General features: G+C 42.9%; 2 protein-coding genes across 3 annotated transcripts in view; both read left to right on the top strand.

Annotated features, from left to right (window-relative positions):
* The first annotated feature begins 2,899 nt into the window (after positions 1–2,899).
* MFSD5 (major facilitator superfamily domain containing 5) lies at positions 2,900–5,005 on the top strand. Its single transcript, XM_027858394.1, has 2 exons — positions 2,900–2,914; positions 3,384–5,005. Exon 2 carries the CDS (start codon positions 3,402–3,404, stop codon positions 4,752–4,754), a length of 1,353 nt encoding a protein of 450 aa, XP_027714195.1. The 5' UTR covers positions 2,900–2,914; positions 3,384–3,401; the 3' UTR covers positions 4,755–5,005.
* Positions 5,006–6,555: 1,550 nt separating this feature from the next.
* Positions 6,556–15,972, top strand: part of ESPL1 (extra spindle pole bodies like 1, separase) — a 65,107-nt gene continuing 55,690 nt past the window's right edge. Inside the window, exons 1-2 of one of the 2 annotated variants that reach the window (XM_027858379.1) lie at positions 6,556–6,808; positions 7,812–7,889. The gene's annotated coding sequence lies outside the window, so the exon portion shown is untranslated. Of the gene's footprint in view, positions 7,890–15,972 lie in introns of both variants that reach the window. The other variant, XM_027858378.1, reaches the window with a different exon arrangement.

The raw sequence follows: 15,972 nt of genomic DNA, 5'->3' as shown, positions 1-15,972 counted from the left end.
CATGCTAAGTAAGGAAGAGGTGTCTTTTTTTATATAACTATTTTCTTTTTTGTTGTTGTTGGGTTTTTTTAATTCTTTTTTTTTTAATTTGGTTAGGCAATGGGGTTAAGTGACTTTCCCAGGGTCACACAACTAGTAAATGTTATGTGTCAGGAGAAGGTTTCTTGAACCAAGGTTTCTCCTGACTCCAGGTCTAGCATTCTTTCCACACTTGCTCTCTACCCCCAGGGTCTCCATCTGCAGATTCAACCTTCAATGGAGGTCTGATCAAAAGGAATCATGGTGCACATGACTAGATCATAGTGGGATATTAGATGAGACCCCTTTGACAAGCATCTCAACTACCTGGACTATTTCTATGTTCTCCAGCTGCGGTAGAATGTTGTGGTACATGTGAGCATGGAGGCAGACACTGTGGATGTAGTTGGCTTCTCTCAATTCAAATTCCAAGGTGACCTTGGGTAACTCACTTAGAAGCATAAGGTTATAGCCTTAGAGACAATCCATCCTAATCCCTTCATTTTAGAGACAAAGAAACTGAAGCATATGGAATTTAAGTGACTTGCCTAAGGTCACACAGATAGTGTGAAATGAGATTTGAACCCAAGTCCTCAGAGTCAATTTCTTCATGTGCAAAATTAGAGACAGGCTGTATTAAGGGGGCAGCTAAGTGGCACAGTGGATAGAGCTCCAGCCTTGGAATCAGGAGCACCTGAGTTCAAATCTGACCTTAGACACATGATACTCACTAGCTGGGGAAGTCACTTAAACCTGATTTCCTTGGGAAAAAAAAAAAGAGAAAAGAAGTACCAGAAGAAAGGTTGTATTAGTTGATCTCCAATGTCCCTTCCAACTCCATGAAGGACTAAGACTTATCAAAACCCCTTCCTGAAACTCATGGAAATGAAGACAGGCCCAGCCTGATCTTAGGCTCTTCTCAACTCATGGGAGAGATCAAAAGCAGCCCTTTCCAATGCTACTGTGCAGTGTCTCTATTTTCAGAGCTCATTTAGAGCGCATCTAAGCTAAAGCCTTCATTTTACACACAAGGAAACTGAGGCCCAGATGGTAGAAGTGTCATCATTCATCTTAAGGCCATGCTGGCAAAAGCTAGGTGTTGGAGTGGATAGAATAGCTGGAGTAAGGAAGAACCATGTTTAAATCCAGCTTCAGACAGTAATGAACCTCCCAGGCTTGTGGTAAAGATGAAATTTGCAAAGTGCTTTGCAAAACTTAAGGCACAATACAAATGCTAGCTCTCTGATATTAATTCTGTGGATCTGAAGATGATGAGGTTTAGGGGTTTAGGGGTACTGAGACCCCAATATCACAATATGCTGGTGCTGCTCGAAAGAATTCGACCCAAGCCTTCTTTCAGTCAAAGTCAAGGTTTATTAGAACATTCATCATATTGGGCAGACTCTTAAGGAGTCCAAAACCTGGGTAAGCAGTGGCTAGATTATAAGAATCTAAGCATCTTAATGGAGACAAGGTGGACCTTATATACAGAAAGACTGTGGGAGGGACCTAGGAGTGGCCAGTAAGCTGGGGTGAACAGAACTCCTGGGACCTGGACCTCATAGCCAAGGCAGAATGGAGCCTAGCTAGGATCAAGGGTGGGAAATGGCTAGGGGCCATACCTGGGGAGGTAAGACAATGGAGGGGAGATTGGGTATAACCACAACGAAAGGCCAGTTTAGATTATAGCCTCAGGTGACCGCCAAAGATTTGGCCATGCGGGAAAGTCCAGGGCTTTTCCTTTCTGGGGCCCAGATCCCAACCCCATCAGAGAGAGGTCAGAGCTGGAGAGATTGTTTGGGTGCATCTACCTCCCAGAACTGTGGTGAGGATTAAATGATAAAACTTCTGTAAAGTGCCTTTGTAAGCTAGCCATATATAAGAGACAGCAATTATTATTATTGCACCTGATCCTCAAAACAGTCTTATGAGGCAGGTGCTAACATTATTCCCATTTTATAGAGGAGGACACAGAGGCTGAGAGCAATTAAGGGACTTGCCCAGGATCACACAAGTATTTCGGCCTTCAAGCCCAGCGCCGGCCCAGCCTACTGGAGCAAAGGTAAAGTGCTTTGTAAACTTTAAAGGGTTTGTATGTTGGTTACCGGGAGGAGGAGGAGGAAAGGGGAAAGAGAAGAGGAGGGAAGGGCAAGTGTAAGGAGGAGAAGGAAGAAGAGGAGGAGGTAAAGAGAGAAGGTGAGGGGAACGAGGAAGGAAGGAGGGAGAGGGGGGAGGATAGGGGGGGGGAAGGAACAAGAGGATGAGGAAGGGGAAGAATGGAAGGAGAAGGAAGTGGGGGAAGGAGGAAGAGGAAGGGGGAGAGAGGAAGGAGGAGGAGAAAGAAGGTGGAAAGGGAGGGGAAGGAGGAAGGAAAGGGAAGGGAGGAGGGAGAGGAGTAGGGGGAGGGGGAGAAGGAGGGAAAGGGGAAGGGGGTGGCGGCAAAGCCCGGCTTTCTCGGACCCAGGATGCAGCGTCCCGGCCACTCCAGCTCGGCGCCCGCAGGGAGCAGAGAGAGCTGCCCGGCCCGCAGAGGTGAGCCCGGGCCACTTTTCGCCTTCCCAGGCCAGGCGCGCGGGTGCGTGCCAGGGGGGGGGACCAGAAGCGCGGGAGGCAGGAAGGGAGGAGGGGGGGGGGGGGGGGGGGGGGGGGGGGGGGGGGAAGAGGAGGCCCCGCCCTTCTCTCCTCCCTCGTCCCCCTCCTCCGCCGAGGGGAGCCGGGACCTCATCACGTGACAGGGCTGTCATGGCGGGGCCCGCGGCGGCCTCGGGCCAGCAGGGCTCCCGGAAGCGGAGCGAGGGGCGGGGGCTTCAGTTGGAGCAGGAGTGGGGCGGGCGGGAGCCGGACGCGACCGGAGCGTCCCCGCAGACCGGGGCGTCCCCGCAGACCGGGGCAGCAGGTGAGAGCGGGGCAGAGAGCGGCCCAAGCCTGGCCTGGGGAGACGCACGCGCGGGGGGGCGTTCGGGGGGGGGGGAAAGAGGGGAGCTGAAGATGGGGATCCCGGCAGGAGAGCCGGCCGTGGGGTTTGAGCGTGGGGAACGGTGGAGGCTAGGCTGCCCCGGGGAGGAGGTGCGTAGGGGGAAGAAGGCTTCTGGAGAGGGGCTGCAGCCTGGGCGCCCGACAGCAGGGACCCCCTCGGGGGAGGGGGCTAGGATGTCTGCCCCCTCCCCAGTCTCCAAGTGTCCCCAGAGGCAGGACGTCGACCTGACTGGTCCCTCTGGTCTGGGCTTCGGGGGACTGTGGGGAGAATGTCAGGCAAGGGTGTGGAGCTGCCTTCTGCCTGCCCACCCAGGTTCCTGGCAGTGCCACCCGGGCGGCGGGTGTGACCCCGGCCCCCCCTTGCCCTTACGTTTTTCCTTCTTCCCCAGGTCAGCCCGGGGCCCGCCATGCTGGTGACGGCCTACCTCGCCTTGGCCCTTCTGCTGGCTGCCTGCCTGGGGCTGGAGCTGTCAGGATGCAGGGCCAAACCTCTCAGCAGGGCCTGCTGCAACCCTTCTTTCCTTAGATTTCAGCTAGACTTCTACCAGGTCTATTTCCTGGCTCTGGCAGCGGACTGGCTGCAGGCTCCTTACCTCTATAAGCTCTACCAACATTACCACTTCTTGGAGGGCCAGATCGCCATCCTGTATGTCTGCGGCTTGGCCTCCACTGTCCTCTTTGGCCTTGTGGCCTCCTCCCTTGTGGACTGGCTGGGCAGAAAGAAGTCTTGTGTCCTCTTCTCCCTCACCTACTCCTTTTGCTGCATGACCAAGCTCTCCCAGGACTACTTCATACTACTTGTGGGCCGGGCTTTAGGTGGGCTGTCCACAGCCCTGCTCTTTTCAGCTTTTGAGTCATGGTACATCCATGAACATGTTGCACGTCATGATTTCCCACCTGAGTGGATCCCTGCCACCTTTGCCCGGGCTGCTTTTTGGAACCATGCACTGGCTGTAGCAGCTGGTGTGGCAGCTGAGGTTGTGGCCAGCTGGCTAGGGCTTGGACCTGTGGCTCCTTTTGTGGCTGCCATCCCCCTCCTAGCTCTGGCTGGCATCTTGGCCCTATGTAACTGGGGTGAGAACTATGACCGGCAGCGAGCGTTCTTGAGGACCTGTGGAGGGGGTCTTCGATGCCTCCTGTCAGACCGACGGGTGCTGCTGCTAGGTACCATTCAAGCCCTGTTTGAAAGTGTTGTGTTCATCTTTATCTTCCTCTGGACACCTGTGCTAGATCCCCATGGAGCACCACTAGGCATCGTCTTCTCCAGTTTTATGTCAGCCAGCCTGCTAGGCTCTTCCCTATATCGAATAGCAACCTCTAAGAGGTACCACCTACAACCCATGCACTTGCTGTCCCTTGCGGTCCTTATTGTTGTTTTCTCCCTCTTCATGTTGACTTTCTCCACTAGTCCAGGCCAAGAGAGCCCAGTGGAGTCATTTGTTGCCTTCCTGCTCATAGAGCTGGCCTGTGGTTTGTACTTTCCCAGTATGAGCTTCCTACGAAGAAAAGTAATCCCCGAGATGGAACAGGCTGGTGTGCTTAACTGGTTCCGGGTCCCCTTGCACCTGCTGGCCTGCTTAGGGCTCCTTGTTCTCCATGGCAGTGATCGAAAAACAGGTACTCGGAACATGTTTAGCATCTGCTCAGCCGTCATGGTCATGGCCCTACTTGCTGTGGTGGGGCTTTTCACTGTTGTGAGGCATGATGCTGAGTTGAGGGTGACACCACCTGCTGGGGAGCCCTGTGCCCCTGAGCTCTGACCCAGACCTGGGGACAGCCTGAACTCTTGAATCCCACCCCCAGGGGGTGTATATATCTCCCTTTTGCCCTTGTATTGTCATCTCTTTGGCCATGTGGGTTGCATTGGGACAACTTCCCCTGCCAAATGCTCTGGGCAGGGAGGAGGAAAGGAGTGAAATGGACTTGAAAATCAAGGTGCTGAAAAGGGCCCCTGTGTTAGTTCTCATCAAGACAAAAGAACCTGTTTCAAAATAAATTCTTTTGAGATGAATGTTGATTTCATTTTTCTTACCCTCCTCTAGTTGGTCCAGCCTTAATGGTGGTTGGTCAGTATAGATTTTCTTGTAGGAGGCACGGCTATGATAGTACATAATCCAGATATGGGGGAGGTAGAATCTCCTGAGGTCCTGAAACACTGCTTAATGATCTGAAAAGAGCAATTTAGTGAGGTCAAGAATCTGCTTGGGTCCTTCACCTCTCCATCTGCTTGAAGTTAATCTCCTCCTTAGCTGTCAAGTCAAGCTCATGTCCTATTGCTAAAGTTAGAGGATCAAGGCAGGCTAGATAAATTCCCAGGGTGCCAGGCCACTAACTAGGCAATGTTTCTCAGACACTGAGAACTCTATTGTGTCATTATCAACAAACTGGCAATTCAATCAGTAAGCATTGGTTAAATACCTACTATGTGCCAGGCATTATGTTCTGTATGAAAGATGCAAAGACAAAAGTGAAACAGGGCTTTTTTTCTTATGTATGTTTATAAAGCCCATACAAAATGAATAGAAGGGAGTTTTGGAAGGGAGGGCACTAGTGACTAGGAGGGTCAGGAAAGGCTGCCTATAGAATGCAGTGACTTGAAGGAAATGAGAGATTTCAAGAAATGAGAAGAGGGAGAGCTTTCCAAGGTTGGGAGACAGCTAGCACAAAGAAAGGCACAGAGATGAGAGGGAGTGTCCTGTGTGAAGAGCCCAAAGTAGGCAAGTATGGCAGAACTGGAGATCTTGTGGAGGGGAACAATCCTATAAGAAGCCTGGAAAGGTAGGAAGTGCTTTGGAAGTTAGAGAATTTTCTATTTTATCCTACTCTTATCCATTGCAGTTTGTGGAGTAGAAGAATGACATGGTCAGACCTTCAATTTAGGAAAATCGCTTTTGCAGTTGTTTAGAGAAGTGGAGAGAGACTTGAGGCAGGCAGACTTAATATAATAGTCCAGGTGAAAAGTGATAAAATAAATGCAAATTAAGATAACTGAAGTTTGATCTCACTGAGTAAATTGACAAAAGTGATCAAAATGGACAATAAATGTTATGGGAGCTATAAACTTGTCCTACCTTTCTAGAACACAGGGAGCAGACAGGAGAATAGGGCAGTCACAGGTGTCAAAGGCAAGAAGGATAAGATTTGAGAAGAGGCCATTAGATCTGGCAATTAAGAGATCTTTGGTAACTTTGAAGAGAGCACTTTCAGTTGATTGAAGCCAGATTGCAAAGGATTTAGAACAATTAGAATAAAAGTAGGGGCAACAATTTTACCAAACTAGTGGCAAACTGTCCTCAGAGATAAAACTCAGTCACCTCCTCCTCCCACATCTAGAAGGCCACCCCTCTTCCACTCTGACCACTGACCTTTAAGTCCCACCTAAAATCCCACCTTCTATAGGAAGCCTTTCCCACCCCCTCTTAATTCCATAATTCTTAATCCTTGATTCCTTAAATTCTTAATGCTTTTAATTATTCCCTATGTATCCTGTATATAGCTTGCTTTGTATATATTTGTTTACATGTCTCCCCTCCTTGAGGTTAGGGACTTTCTTTTGCCTTTTTTAGTATCCACAGTTCTTAGCACAGTGCCTGGCACCTCTATAGGTACTTAATAAATGTTGATTGATTGATTGAACACTGCCCCTTTTGCTGCCCCCTTTAGGGAGTTGCTTCACTTATTAGTTCATCCGCAGGACTTGAGATCAGAATGAAAGGACGCTGAATGAGGCTGAGAGGATGAAGATTTCTGGTGTCCTCTTGTCTGTACCTGACTCTTCCCCACCCTTGCTGAGTGAGCCACCAGGAAGGCAGAGGTGGGAATGCCAGCTCTTCGAGTCCCCGTGGAGCCACTCCCTGCCCTACCTGCGATCTTATCTGTTCACAGCCACTCTCCCACCAAAGTCTGGGGTGGGGCTTAGAGCTGACCTCCTGGTTGGGGAGAGGGCGGCGGGAAGGAAGCTGGAGAGTCTCCAGGCAGTGTGCTTTGGGGGATCTGTGAGGGGTGGAGAAGAGAGCTGAATAATCCTGCAAAAAGGGAGACTAGCCCTTCCCTCGGTACCAGCCTACTGCCTAGACTGGAAGATCCAAGGCATTCCAAGCTTCCAGTCCTGCAAGTCTTGGCTTGTGAATAAAGATAGCATCAGCTGGTGCCAAAGGAATGTAGGACTTTCAGAGGGTGGGGCTGGGGGGTAATGGTCCCCTCCCTTTAGAGCAGGAGGGGACACTTCACCCCAACCCCACTAGCTCTGGAGAGAGCCAAGTAATACTGATTCTCCTTGAGGCTAAGTCAGAGTGTACCACAATAGATTGGGCACCTTTTCCTTGTTCTCTTCAATGAGACAGATCTGGATTAAGAGGAGATGGGCTCGAAGACCCCTGACTTATTCAAATCCAGTATAATGATTTAAGGGGATTATCCTGATCGAATTGAGACTGGGCCCTACATTCAATTTAATTAATGACCTCACTGGAGTTGATATTCTAATTCATTTCTGAGTACATGATGGGCCCCTAAACTACCAAGTCCTTCATGGATACTGGAGGTGGGGTTCTGAGCTCCCCAAAGTCCTAGGAACAGAATTGCTCACCAGACCCCCAGGGTGGAGCAGGGGTCCTCATATCTCCATCAATAAGCATTCATAGCTACCGAAGAACCAGAAAAGAAAATTTTGCACGTCAGAAGTCCTTGGTATCATCAAATGCTTCAACATCAGAAACTGATGTTTTATTAATGACAATGACAGCAAAGAAGACGCATTATGATCTGCTTTATTGCTTCACCCTAACCACCCTGTGGCCTTTCCCTCTGACTTGCAGCTGAATCTGTAAAGTGGAGTGGATGGCCTCTCAGTTTCCTTCCAGGACCAGATCTACAATTCTCTGATCCTCCTATGTGTAAGTCACTTCACCAGGTGATAATGGCTCAAAGGCAAAGGTGGAAAAGTTCCTGCCTTTAACGAATTTACATTCTAATGGGTGGGGGTGGGGAGGACAACATATACTATGTAGGCATAGACAAAATACATCTATCTGTATCCCATGCCTGGAATATATTCCTTTGTCTCGTGGCATCTCTGTTTTCCTTCAAGATTTATCTCAAGTGTCACCTTCTGCTTGGAACATTTCGTGGTCTTCTAGTCTTCTCCCCCAAGGTTATGTTCAGTCTGTCTTGTATGTGCAGAGAGACCAATTAGGGATCTATTTCAATTATCTTGGTGAGGAGCGATGAGGATCTAGACCAGGGTTGTGGCCAAGTGAGTGGAAAGGAGACAGGTACACAATAGATGTTGTAAAGATAGAAATGACAAGATTTGGCAACTGGTAAGACATGTAAATGGAGGGAAAGTGATAAGTCGATGACCCATGGGGGATGTGAACCTGAACAGCTACAACATGGTGGTGCCCTCAGCAGTAATGGAAAGTTCAGAATACGGGGAGGTGGTGCATTGAGTTTGAGATGCCATTAGGGCATCTAGTTGAAAACGTTCAGTAGGCATTTGGTGATTAAAAAAAATAAAAAAACAAAACAGTTCATGCCTTTAAGGAAATCATATTCTACTGGAATGTTTACATTCCTGTCTTTGTTTTCTTTTATTAGTGCTCTTTTATCTTTCTATTGGTTTTATTGGTGCTCTTTTCTTTCTTTCTTTCTTTCTTTTTTAAACATTTCTATCACTTCCCAAAGACCATCTCCTTCTACCCAATAATACCCTCCCTTGTAGTAAGTATGATCAAGCAAAACAAATGAACATGTTGGCTGGAATTGCTTACATCCCTCTAGAGAATACAGCTTGGAGACAAACCAGTATGCCCAATTTTGAGTCTTTTGGTTTTTAGGCTTTCCAGATGGACAGAAAACCATCTGACTTGGAATTTCCACCCATCCTGGTAGATGTCCCAGAAAGAAGACTGTAGGGAAGTTGGACTGGGACCTCAGGAAACCAGGGCTTCCTATTAATTCTCCAATCTATACGGTTTGACCAATTGTCAAGTTTTTTCCCACTTCCTTCTCTCTATTTTTAAAAATGGATGTTTCTCTACAAAATCTTTTCATAATCTCACTCACTTTGGTAATTTGGGGGCCCTTCATTTCCTCCTCCCTCATACATTGAACTCACCATTATGAATAAATTAAAAGTCAAGTGAAATCAAGCAACAATTACAGCTGACAGTATGGGTAACTTTCTGCACCCGTAACCCTCCACCTCTCTACAGACAGGAAGCATTCCCCCTACCCCATCCTTTGTTCCCTAGAACCAAATTCTTTATTGCAATTAATCTGAATTAATTTGCCTTCTAGTGTTGTTTTCATTATCTTATTTTTCACTATATGTATTATTCTCTTTGTTTTATTTTCTTTACTCTGAGTCATTTCATAGAAGTCTATTCTACCACCAATCTTAATGGAGCCTTGTTTAATCTCCAATCCAGATCCTATATCTGGGCTTCTGATCTGATTGGTGAGCATTCAACACATCTTGTCCCAACCCAGAAAAATATGTCTTTTCCTAAGACATCTTCCTGCCATATACTCTGCATGTCCCCTCTCCCTGTCACCTACAACTCTATACCTCTGGCTCAGAGGACAATAGTCAAATTAACAATTTTGTTCAGTTGTTTCAGACTCTTGGTGACTCCATTTGGAGTTTTCTTGGCAAAGATACTGGAGTGGCTTGCCATGTCCTTCTCCAGATCTTTTTTCAAATGAGGAAATGAGGCAAACAGGGTTAAGTGACTTGCCCAGGGTCACAAGGCTATGTCTGAGGCCAGATTTGAACTCAGGAAGAGTTCAGGCCTGGCACTCTATCCACTGTGCCATCTAGCTGCCCCCAAATTAACAATACAATTCTTAGAAAGGATCTGTCAACCAATTGTCATATGATTCCAGTCCCTATCATTGTGGTTTTCCTAACCAAAGCACCCCTTCTTGACCAATATTCCCCTATATGTACTGTCTTCCCCTTTTAGAATGTAAGCTTTTTGAAGGCAGAAGTAGTTTTGATTTTTGTATTTGTATCCCTAGCACAGGGGTAGGGAGCCTTCAGCCTTGAGGTCACATGTGGTCCTCTAGGTCTTCAAGTGTGGCCCTTTGACAGAATCCAAACTTCACAGAACAAAACCCCTTAGTGAAAGGATTTGTTCTGTAAAATATGGACTCAGTCAAAAGGCCACACTCAAGGAGCTGGACAGACACATGTGGTCTCAAGGCCACAATTTCCTCACCCCTGCGCTAGCACTTAGTACCATACATGGCACATAGTAAAGGCTCACTAAGTGCGTTCTCATTCATTCATTCTCTAAATTTCTCATGTTCCTCATTCTTTATATGATACAATAATATTCCATTCAGTTCATATACCACAATTTGATCATCTATGACCCAATTGATGGGTTCCCATTTTATTTCAGTTTTTTGCTTCTACAAAGAGTAATATAATTAATATTATATTACATAATATTTTTTTTCTTGGTGTAATTGGATTTCTTTGGGGTATATGCCCAGTAGATGGATTGCTGGGTTGTTGAGTATGAACAATTTAGTAACTTTTCTCAAAAATTGTTTTCTAGAAAAGTTGAGCCAATTCACAGCTCCACCAATAGTATATTGATAGCTATCATACCCTTTAAATTGACTCAGTTTTTAAAAATCATTTTTGCCAATTTGCTCAGTGAGAGATGGAACATCAGAGTTATTTTAATTTGCATTTCTTTTATTATTTGTGATTTATTTTTCCATTCCAATGTCAATTATTTGGACCTCCTCTTCAAAAAAAAAAAAAACCATTCATACCCTTTACTACTTATCTATAAGGACATTTTCAAGCCCTTTCCAGGTTTCCTTATTTCCATCCAGCTCAGGGAGGTTAGACGATTGATCGTAGGCCAATAGATACATCCCTTTTGCTGAATCTTTTCAGCCCCTGGTCCTTTTTCCTTACTACCTGGTTTTTCTCTTTACCTATTGGTCTTCCTCCTGCCCTGACATGCATGCTTCATCCCACTAAAATAGTCATAAGAGATCCAGAGAAGTATAACATAATCCAGATTTGTTACAGTTGAGATCAGATCTGTGTCATTTTTATGTTACCAGAGTACTTCAGATAATTATGGAACTTTACAGTACTTCCAAAACATTGGATTTTAAGGCATAAGACTTGATATCAAATTCTATTTTTTATTTTTGTGACTCTGGGGGAAATCACCTAACCTTTCTGGACCTCATTTACCTTACCTATCAAATAATGGGGATTGGGTAGATGATATTTAAGCTCCCTTCCTGCACTAAATCCTATGATCTCACTTGGTCGTCACCGCCACCATAGAAGGTTAAAAGAGCTGGGATTATTCTCATTTGACAGCTTGGGAAACAGACATCGAGTCTAAGGTCAAGTCCAGTACAGGTAGATTCTTTCTAATACACCATATTGCTTCCTTGTAAATTTCTATAATCATCATGATAACTGCATACTTTGTGTGGAATTACATACCTTCAGAATTGGAACAAATCTTAGAGGCCATTTAACCCAGACCCGTACCTGAATCAGAATCCTTATCTCCAACAAATGGTTATCCAGCTTCTGTCAGAACAATTTCATTGAAGATTGAAAAAGTTAACTCAGGAGGAAGTCCATTTCACTTTTAGACACCTTTTACTGTTGTTGTTTTTAGGTCAAAGAATACGAACATTTTAGGAGGATTTTTTTTATCATCATTTTAAATTGCTCTGCAGAATGGTTGGACCAATTCATAGCTTCATAAGAGCGTACTCTATTATGTATCTGTCTTTCCACTGAACCTCCAATGTTTACTATTTCCATCTTTCATTGTCTTTGCCAAATAGCTGAGGTGAGTATTATTATTAGTTATTTCTTCTCTTATTATTAGTGATTTGGAGCAGACTCCCATGTGATTTTTAATAGTTTCCAACTCTACTAGGATGGATATGTTGGATTTGGAGTCAGGAAGATGGGCTCAAATCTTGTCTCACACACTGACTACCTGTATAACCCTGGATAGGTCACTTAAGCTCAACGGTTAAGTGGTTTCCTCAACTGTAAAATGAGAGTATTGAACTTGTTTGCCTCTATGGTCCCTTCCAGCTCCAAATCTATGATCCTATGTTTGTTCCCATCTTTTAAATTCCACTTATACATTGAAGGATGGCTCTTCATCTTACACTTTTGAGCTATTTCTCTATAGATCTTGGATATCAGACTTTTCTCCAAGATATCTGATGCAAAGATTTCCCCCCACCAATCAACAGCTGCCTTTCTCTTCCTATTTGCATTGATTTGTTTGTTCAAAAGCTTTAAAATTTTAGATATTGAAAATTATCTGTTTTATCTTTTGTGATCATCTCTGTCTCTTGTTTTGTTAAGAATTCTCCCACTAGCCCTAGCAGATAGCTTTAATTGCTAGGAAGTTTTTCTTTACATTAAGCCTAAATATGCTCCTCTGTAACTTCTACTTTGTTATGTCTTATTAGATCTTTTGTGAGACTAAGCAGAATGAGTCTGATTGAATCCTGCCTTAGATACTTAGTAATGATGTGACACTGGGCAAGTCACTTAACCTCTCAAAGCCTGATCTGTAAAATGAGGATGTTAGATTTGATGACCTCTCACATCCCTTCCAGATGTAAATCTGTGGTCCTAATTCCTCTTCTACATACCAGCTTGAATCACTTTACCTATCTCATTTGCATATATACACGAGATATTTGATATTTTTTCACCTGCTTCCCTTCTTGTTCTACGTGCATTAATTTTATTTGTGTAAAAAATTTTTCAATTTCATGTAATCAAATTTATTTTTGGTAATTGCCTTTAATTTTTGTCCATTTCTGTAAAAGGTATCTCGTCTGGTTCTCTTGTAATTTTGTTATATGATTGTTAATATTCATGTTAAGTAGAATTTATTATGAGATATAGTGTAAGATACTGCTTTAACCTTAATTTACTATAGAATGCTTTCTATTAATTCTTGTGAAATAGGGAGTTATATCTGAAAGTAATTTTGGGAGGATTTATCAAACATTGAGTTATCTAGTTAAAATATGTCTGATTTGTCCTTTTCTAATTTGCTCCATTGATCTACTTTTCCATTTTATAACCAGTACAAAATGGTTTTGATGATAGCTACTTTATAATATCTCTTGAGATCTGGAGTACTGTATCTCTTTCATTCTTATCTATTTTCATCATTATCCTTGATATTCTAGATCTTTTATTCCTAAAAATGAATCTTGTTATTATTATTTGGTCCAGTCCAGGAAGTATACCTTTGATAGTTTGAATTATATAAAACTAAATTTATAAATTAAGTTTGGTAGTATTGTCATTTTTCTTATATTAGAATAGCCTTTGCATGAGCACTGAATATTCTTTCAATCATTTGAGTTATTCTCTATTTTATTAAAGAATCTTTTGTAAAATTATCTATATAGATATTCAGTGTGCTTTGGTATTTTACACAAATATTTTACACATCTAGTAGTTATTTTGAATGGGACTTCCATTTATTTTATTGCTTCTTGGATTTTGTTAGTACTATTTAAAAATACAATTGATTTTTGTGGATTTCTTTTTTAGGCTACAACTTTACTGAAGCTATTAATTATCTCTATTAGTTTCCTTGCTGATTCCTTAGGAAGGAGGGAAAATGGAATAAGTTCTTATCTCATTTGAGCCTCACAACAACCCTCTGAGGTAGCTTCTAGGATCACATTTTACAGTTGGGGAAACTGAGACAATTAGAAGTTACCTATTGTCACCACCTAGTAAGTGTCTGATGCTGGATTTGAACACAAGTTTTCCTGACTCCAAGGGCAGCACTTGATTTACTCTTCCATCTAGCTGCCTTTAAGATTTTCTAAGTAAATCAAAATGTCACCAACAAATAAGAATAGGTTTGTTTCCTTTTTGCTTCATGTCTAAATTTCTTTCTTGCAAATATTTCTAGAACTATGTCTAATAATAGTGGAGAAAGGGGGAATCCTTGCTTTACTCCTGTATTTATTAGGAAAGCTTTTAATATTCCGTATTACCTATAATGCTAACTTTTGGTTTTAGATAAATACTTCTTATATTTTTAAAAGATCTTCCTATGAGATGACCAATGTTGGAAGGATGTGGGAAAAATGAGACATTGATGTACGGTTGGTGGAGTTGTGAGCTGATTGAGCCATTCTGTAAAGCAATTTGGAACTATGCCCAAAGGGCTATAAAACCATGTATACCCTTTGATCTAGCAATACTACTACTAGGTCTATATCCCAAAAGAGATAAAAAACAAAAAGGGGACCTATATGTGCAAAAATGTTTATAGCTGCTCTTTTCTGGTGGCAAAGAATTAGAAATTGAGGGGATGCCCATCAATTGGGAGATGACTGAACAAATTGTGCTATGTGATTGTGATGAAATACTATTGTGCTATAAGAAATGATGAGAAGGATGCTCTCAGAAAATCCTGGAAAGACTTACATGAGCTGATGCAAAGTGAAATGTACTGTGTACAAAGTAATAGCAATATTGTTCAACGATAGCTGTGAATGACTTAGCTATTCTCAGTAATATAATGATCCAGGACAACTCTGAAGGACTTATAATGAAGAATCCCCACCCCCAGAGAAAGAACTGATGGTGTCTGAATATAGATTGAAACATATTTTTGACTTTATTTTTCTTGAGTTTTTTTTTTCTCTATGTTTTCTTTCACAACATGACTATAATGGAAATGTTTTGCATGACCACACATGTATAACTATATCGAATTGCTTGCCTTCTCAAAGATGGGGGTAGGGAGGGAGGAAGAGAGAGAATTTGTTTTGTTTTGTTTTGTTTTTTGGCAAAGCAATTGGGGTTAAGTGACTTGCCCAGAGTCACACAGCTAGTAAGTGTCATTCTGAGGCAAGATTTGAACTCAGGTCCTCCTAACTCCAGGGCCAGTGCCCTATCCACTGCGCCACCTAGCTACCCCACGAAGGGAGAGAATTTGAAACTCAAAGTTTTAAAAACAGATGTTAAAAATTGTTTTTACATGTAACTGGGGAAAATAAAATCTAAATAAAAAATTTTTTTTAAAAAATCCTTCTATGACAGGGATTCTTGGGGTCTATGACATTAACCTGGGGTCTATTATATTAAAAAATAATTGGTAACTATTTCAGTAAAATTGGTTTCCTTTGTAATCCTATGTATTTTATGCATTTAAGAACATTATTCTGAAGAGTTCATAGATGTTACCATACTGTCAAAACAGTTCATGACCCAAAAAATGTTAACCCCTGGTCTGTGCTTGTACTTTGTAGGGTTTTGTAGCAGCATAAATTGATATTGTATTTTGTCAAAGGCTTTTTTCCGTATCTATTGATATATTCATGTGGTGTTCAATATTTTTTATTATGATTAATTATGTCGCTTTAATAATGTTGAACTGTCATTGAATCCCTAGTATAAACTCAACTTATTCATAGTGAGTGATATTTTTTGAAAAATCTTTTTGTCAGGATTTTATTTAAATTTTTTTAGTTGATATTAATTACTTATATTCTTCTACAATTCTCTTTATTTCCTTTATCTTTCCCTGGCTTAAGTATTATGGTTATATTTATTTCTTAAAAAGAGTTTGGTACTTATATAAGACTTTTTGTTTTTGTTTTTGTTTCTTATGTGAGGCAATTGGGGTTAAGTGAAGTACTTGTATAAGACTTTAAAGCTAAATAGAGGGGTTTGTATTTTAACCTAGAAGCAACAGAAAGTCATCAGAGTTGATTGAGTAGACGAGTGATATGGTCAGATCTGCACTTAAGGAAACTTACTTCTGCAGCATTGTGTTAACAGAGCCTCTGGAATCCCTAACCTAGTTACTACCAGAGGCAGAAGGCAGCATACTTGCCTCTTCTCTATGTGGCTGGACAGACAGCCTATCTGTCACTTGTTATGGAGGGGTGGAGGGGGAAAGAAGGCAGGTAAGGTAT

The sequence above is a fragment of the Vombatus ursinus genome, unplaced genomic scaffold, assembly GCF_900497805.2.
Source record: "Vombatus ursinus unplaced genomic scaffold, bare-nosed wombat genome assembly UNPS02012958.1, whole genome shotgun sequence".
NCBI lineage: Eukaryota > Metazoa > Chordata > Mammalia > Diprotodontia > Vombatidae > Vombatus > Vombatus ursinus.
This window is presented reverse-complemented; position numbering and strand designations above follow the sequence as displayed.

Excerpts from the sequence above, each read along its gene's own strand:
- MFSD5 (XM_027858394.1), top strand. The coding sequence starts at position 3,402 with ATGCTGGTGACGGCCTACCTCGCCTTGGCCCTTCTGCTGGCTGCCTGC.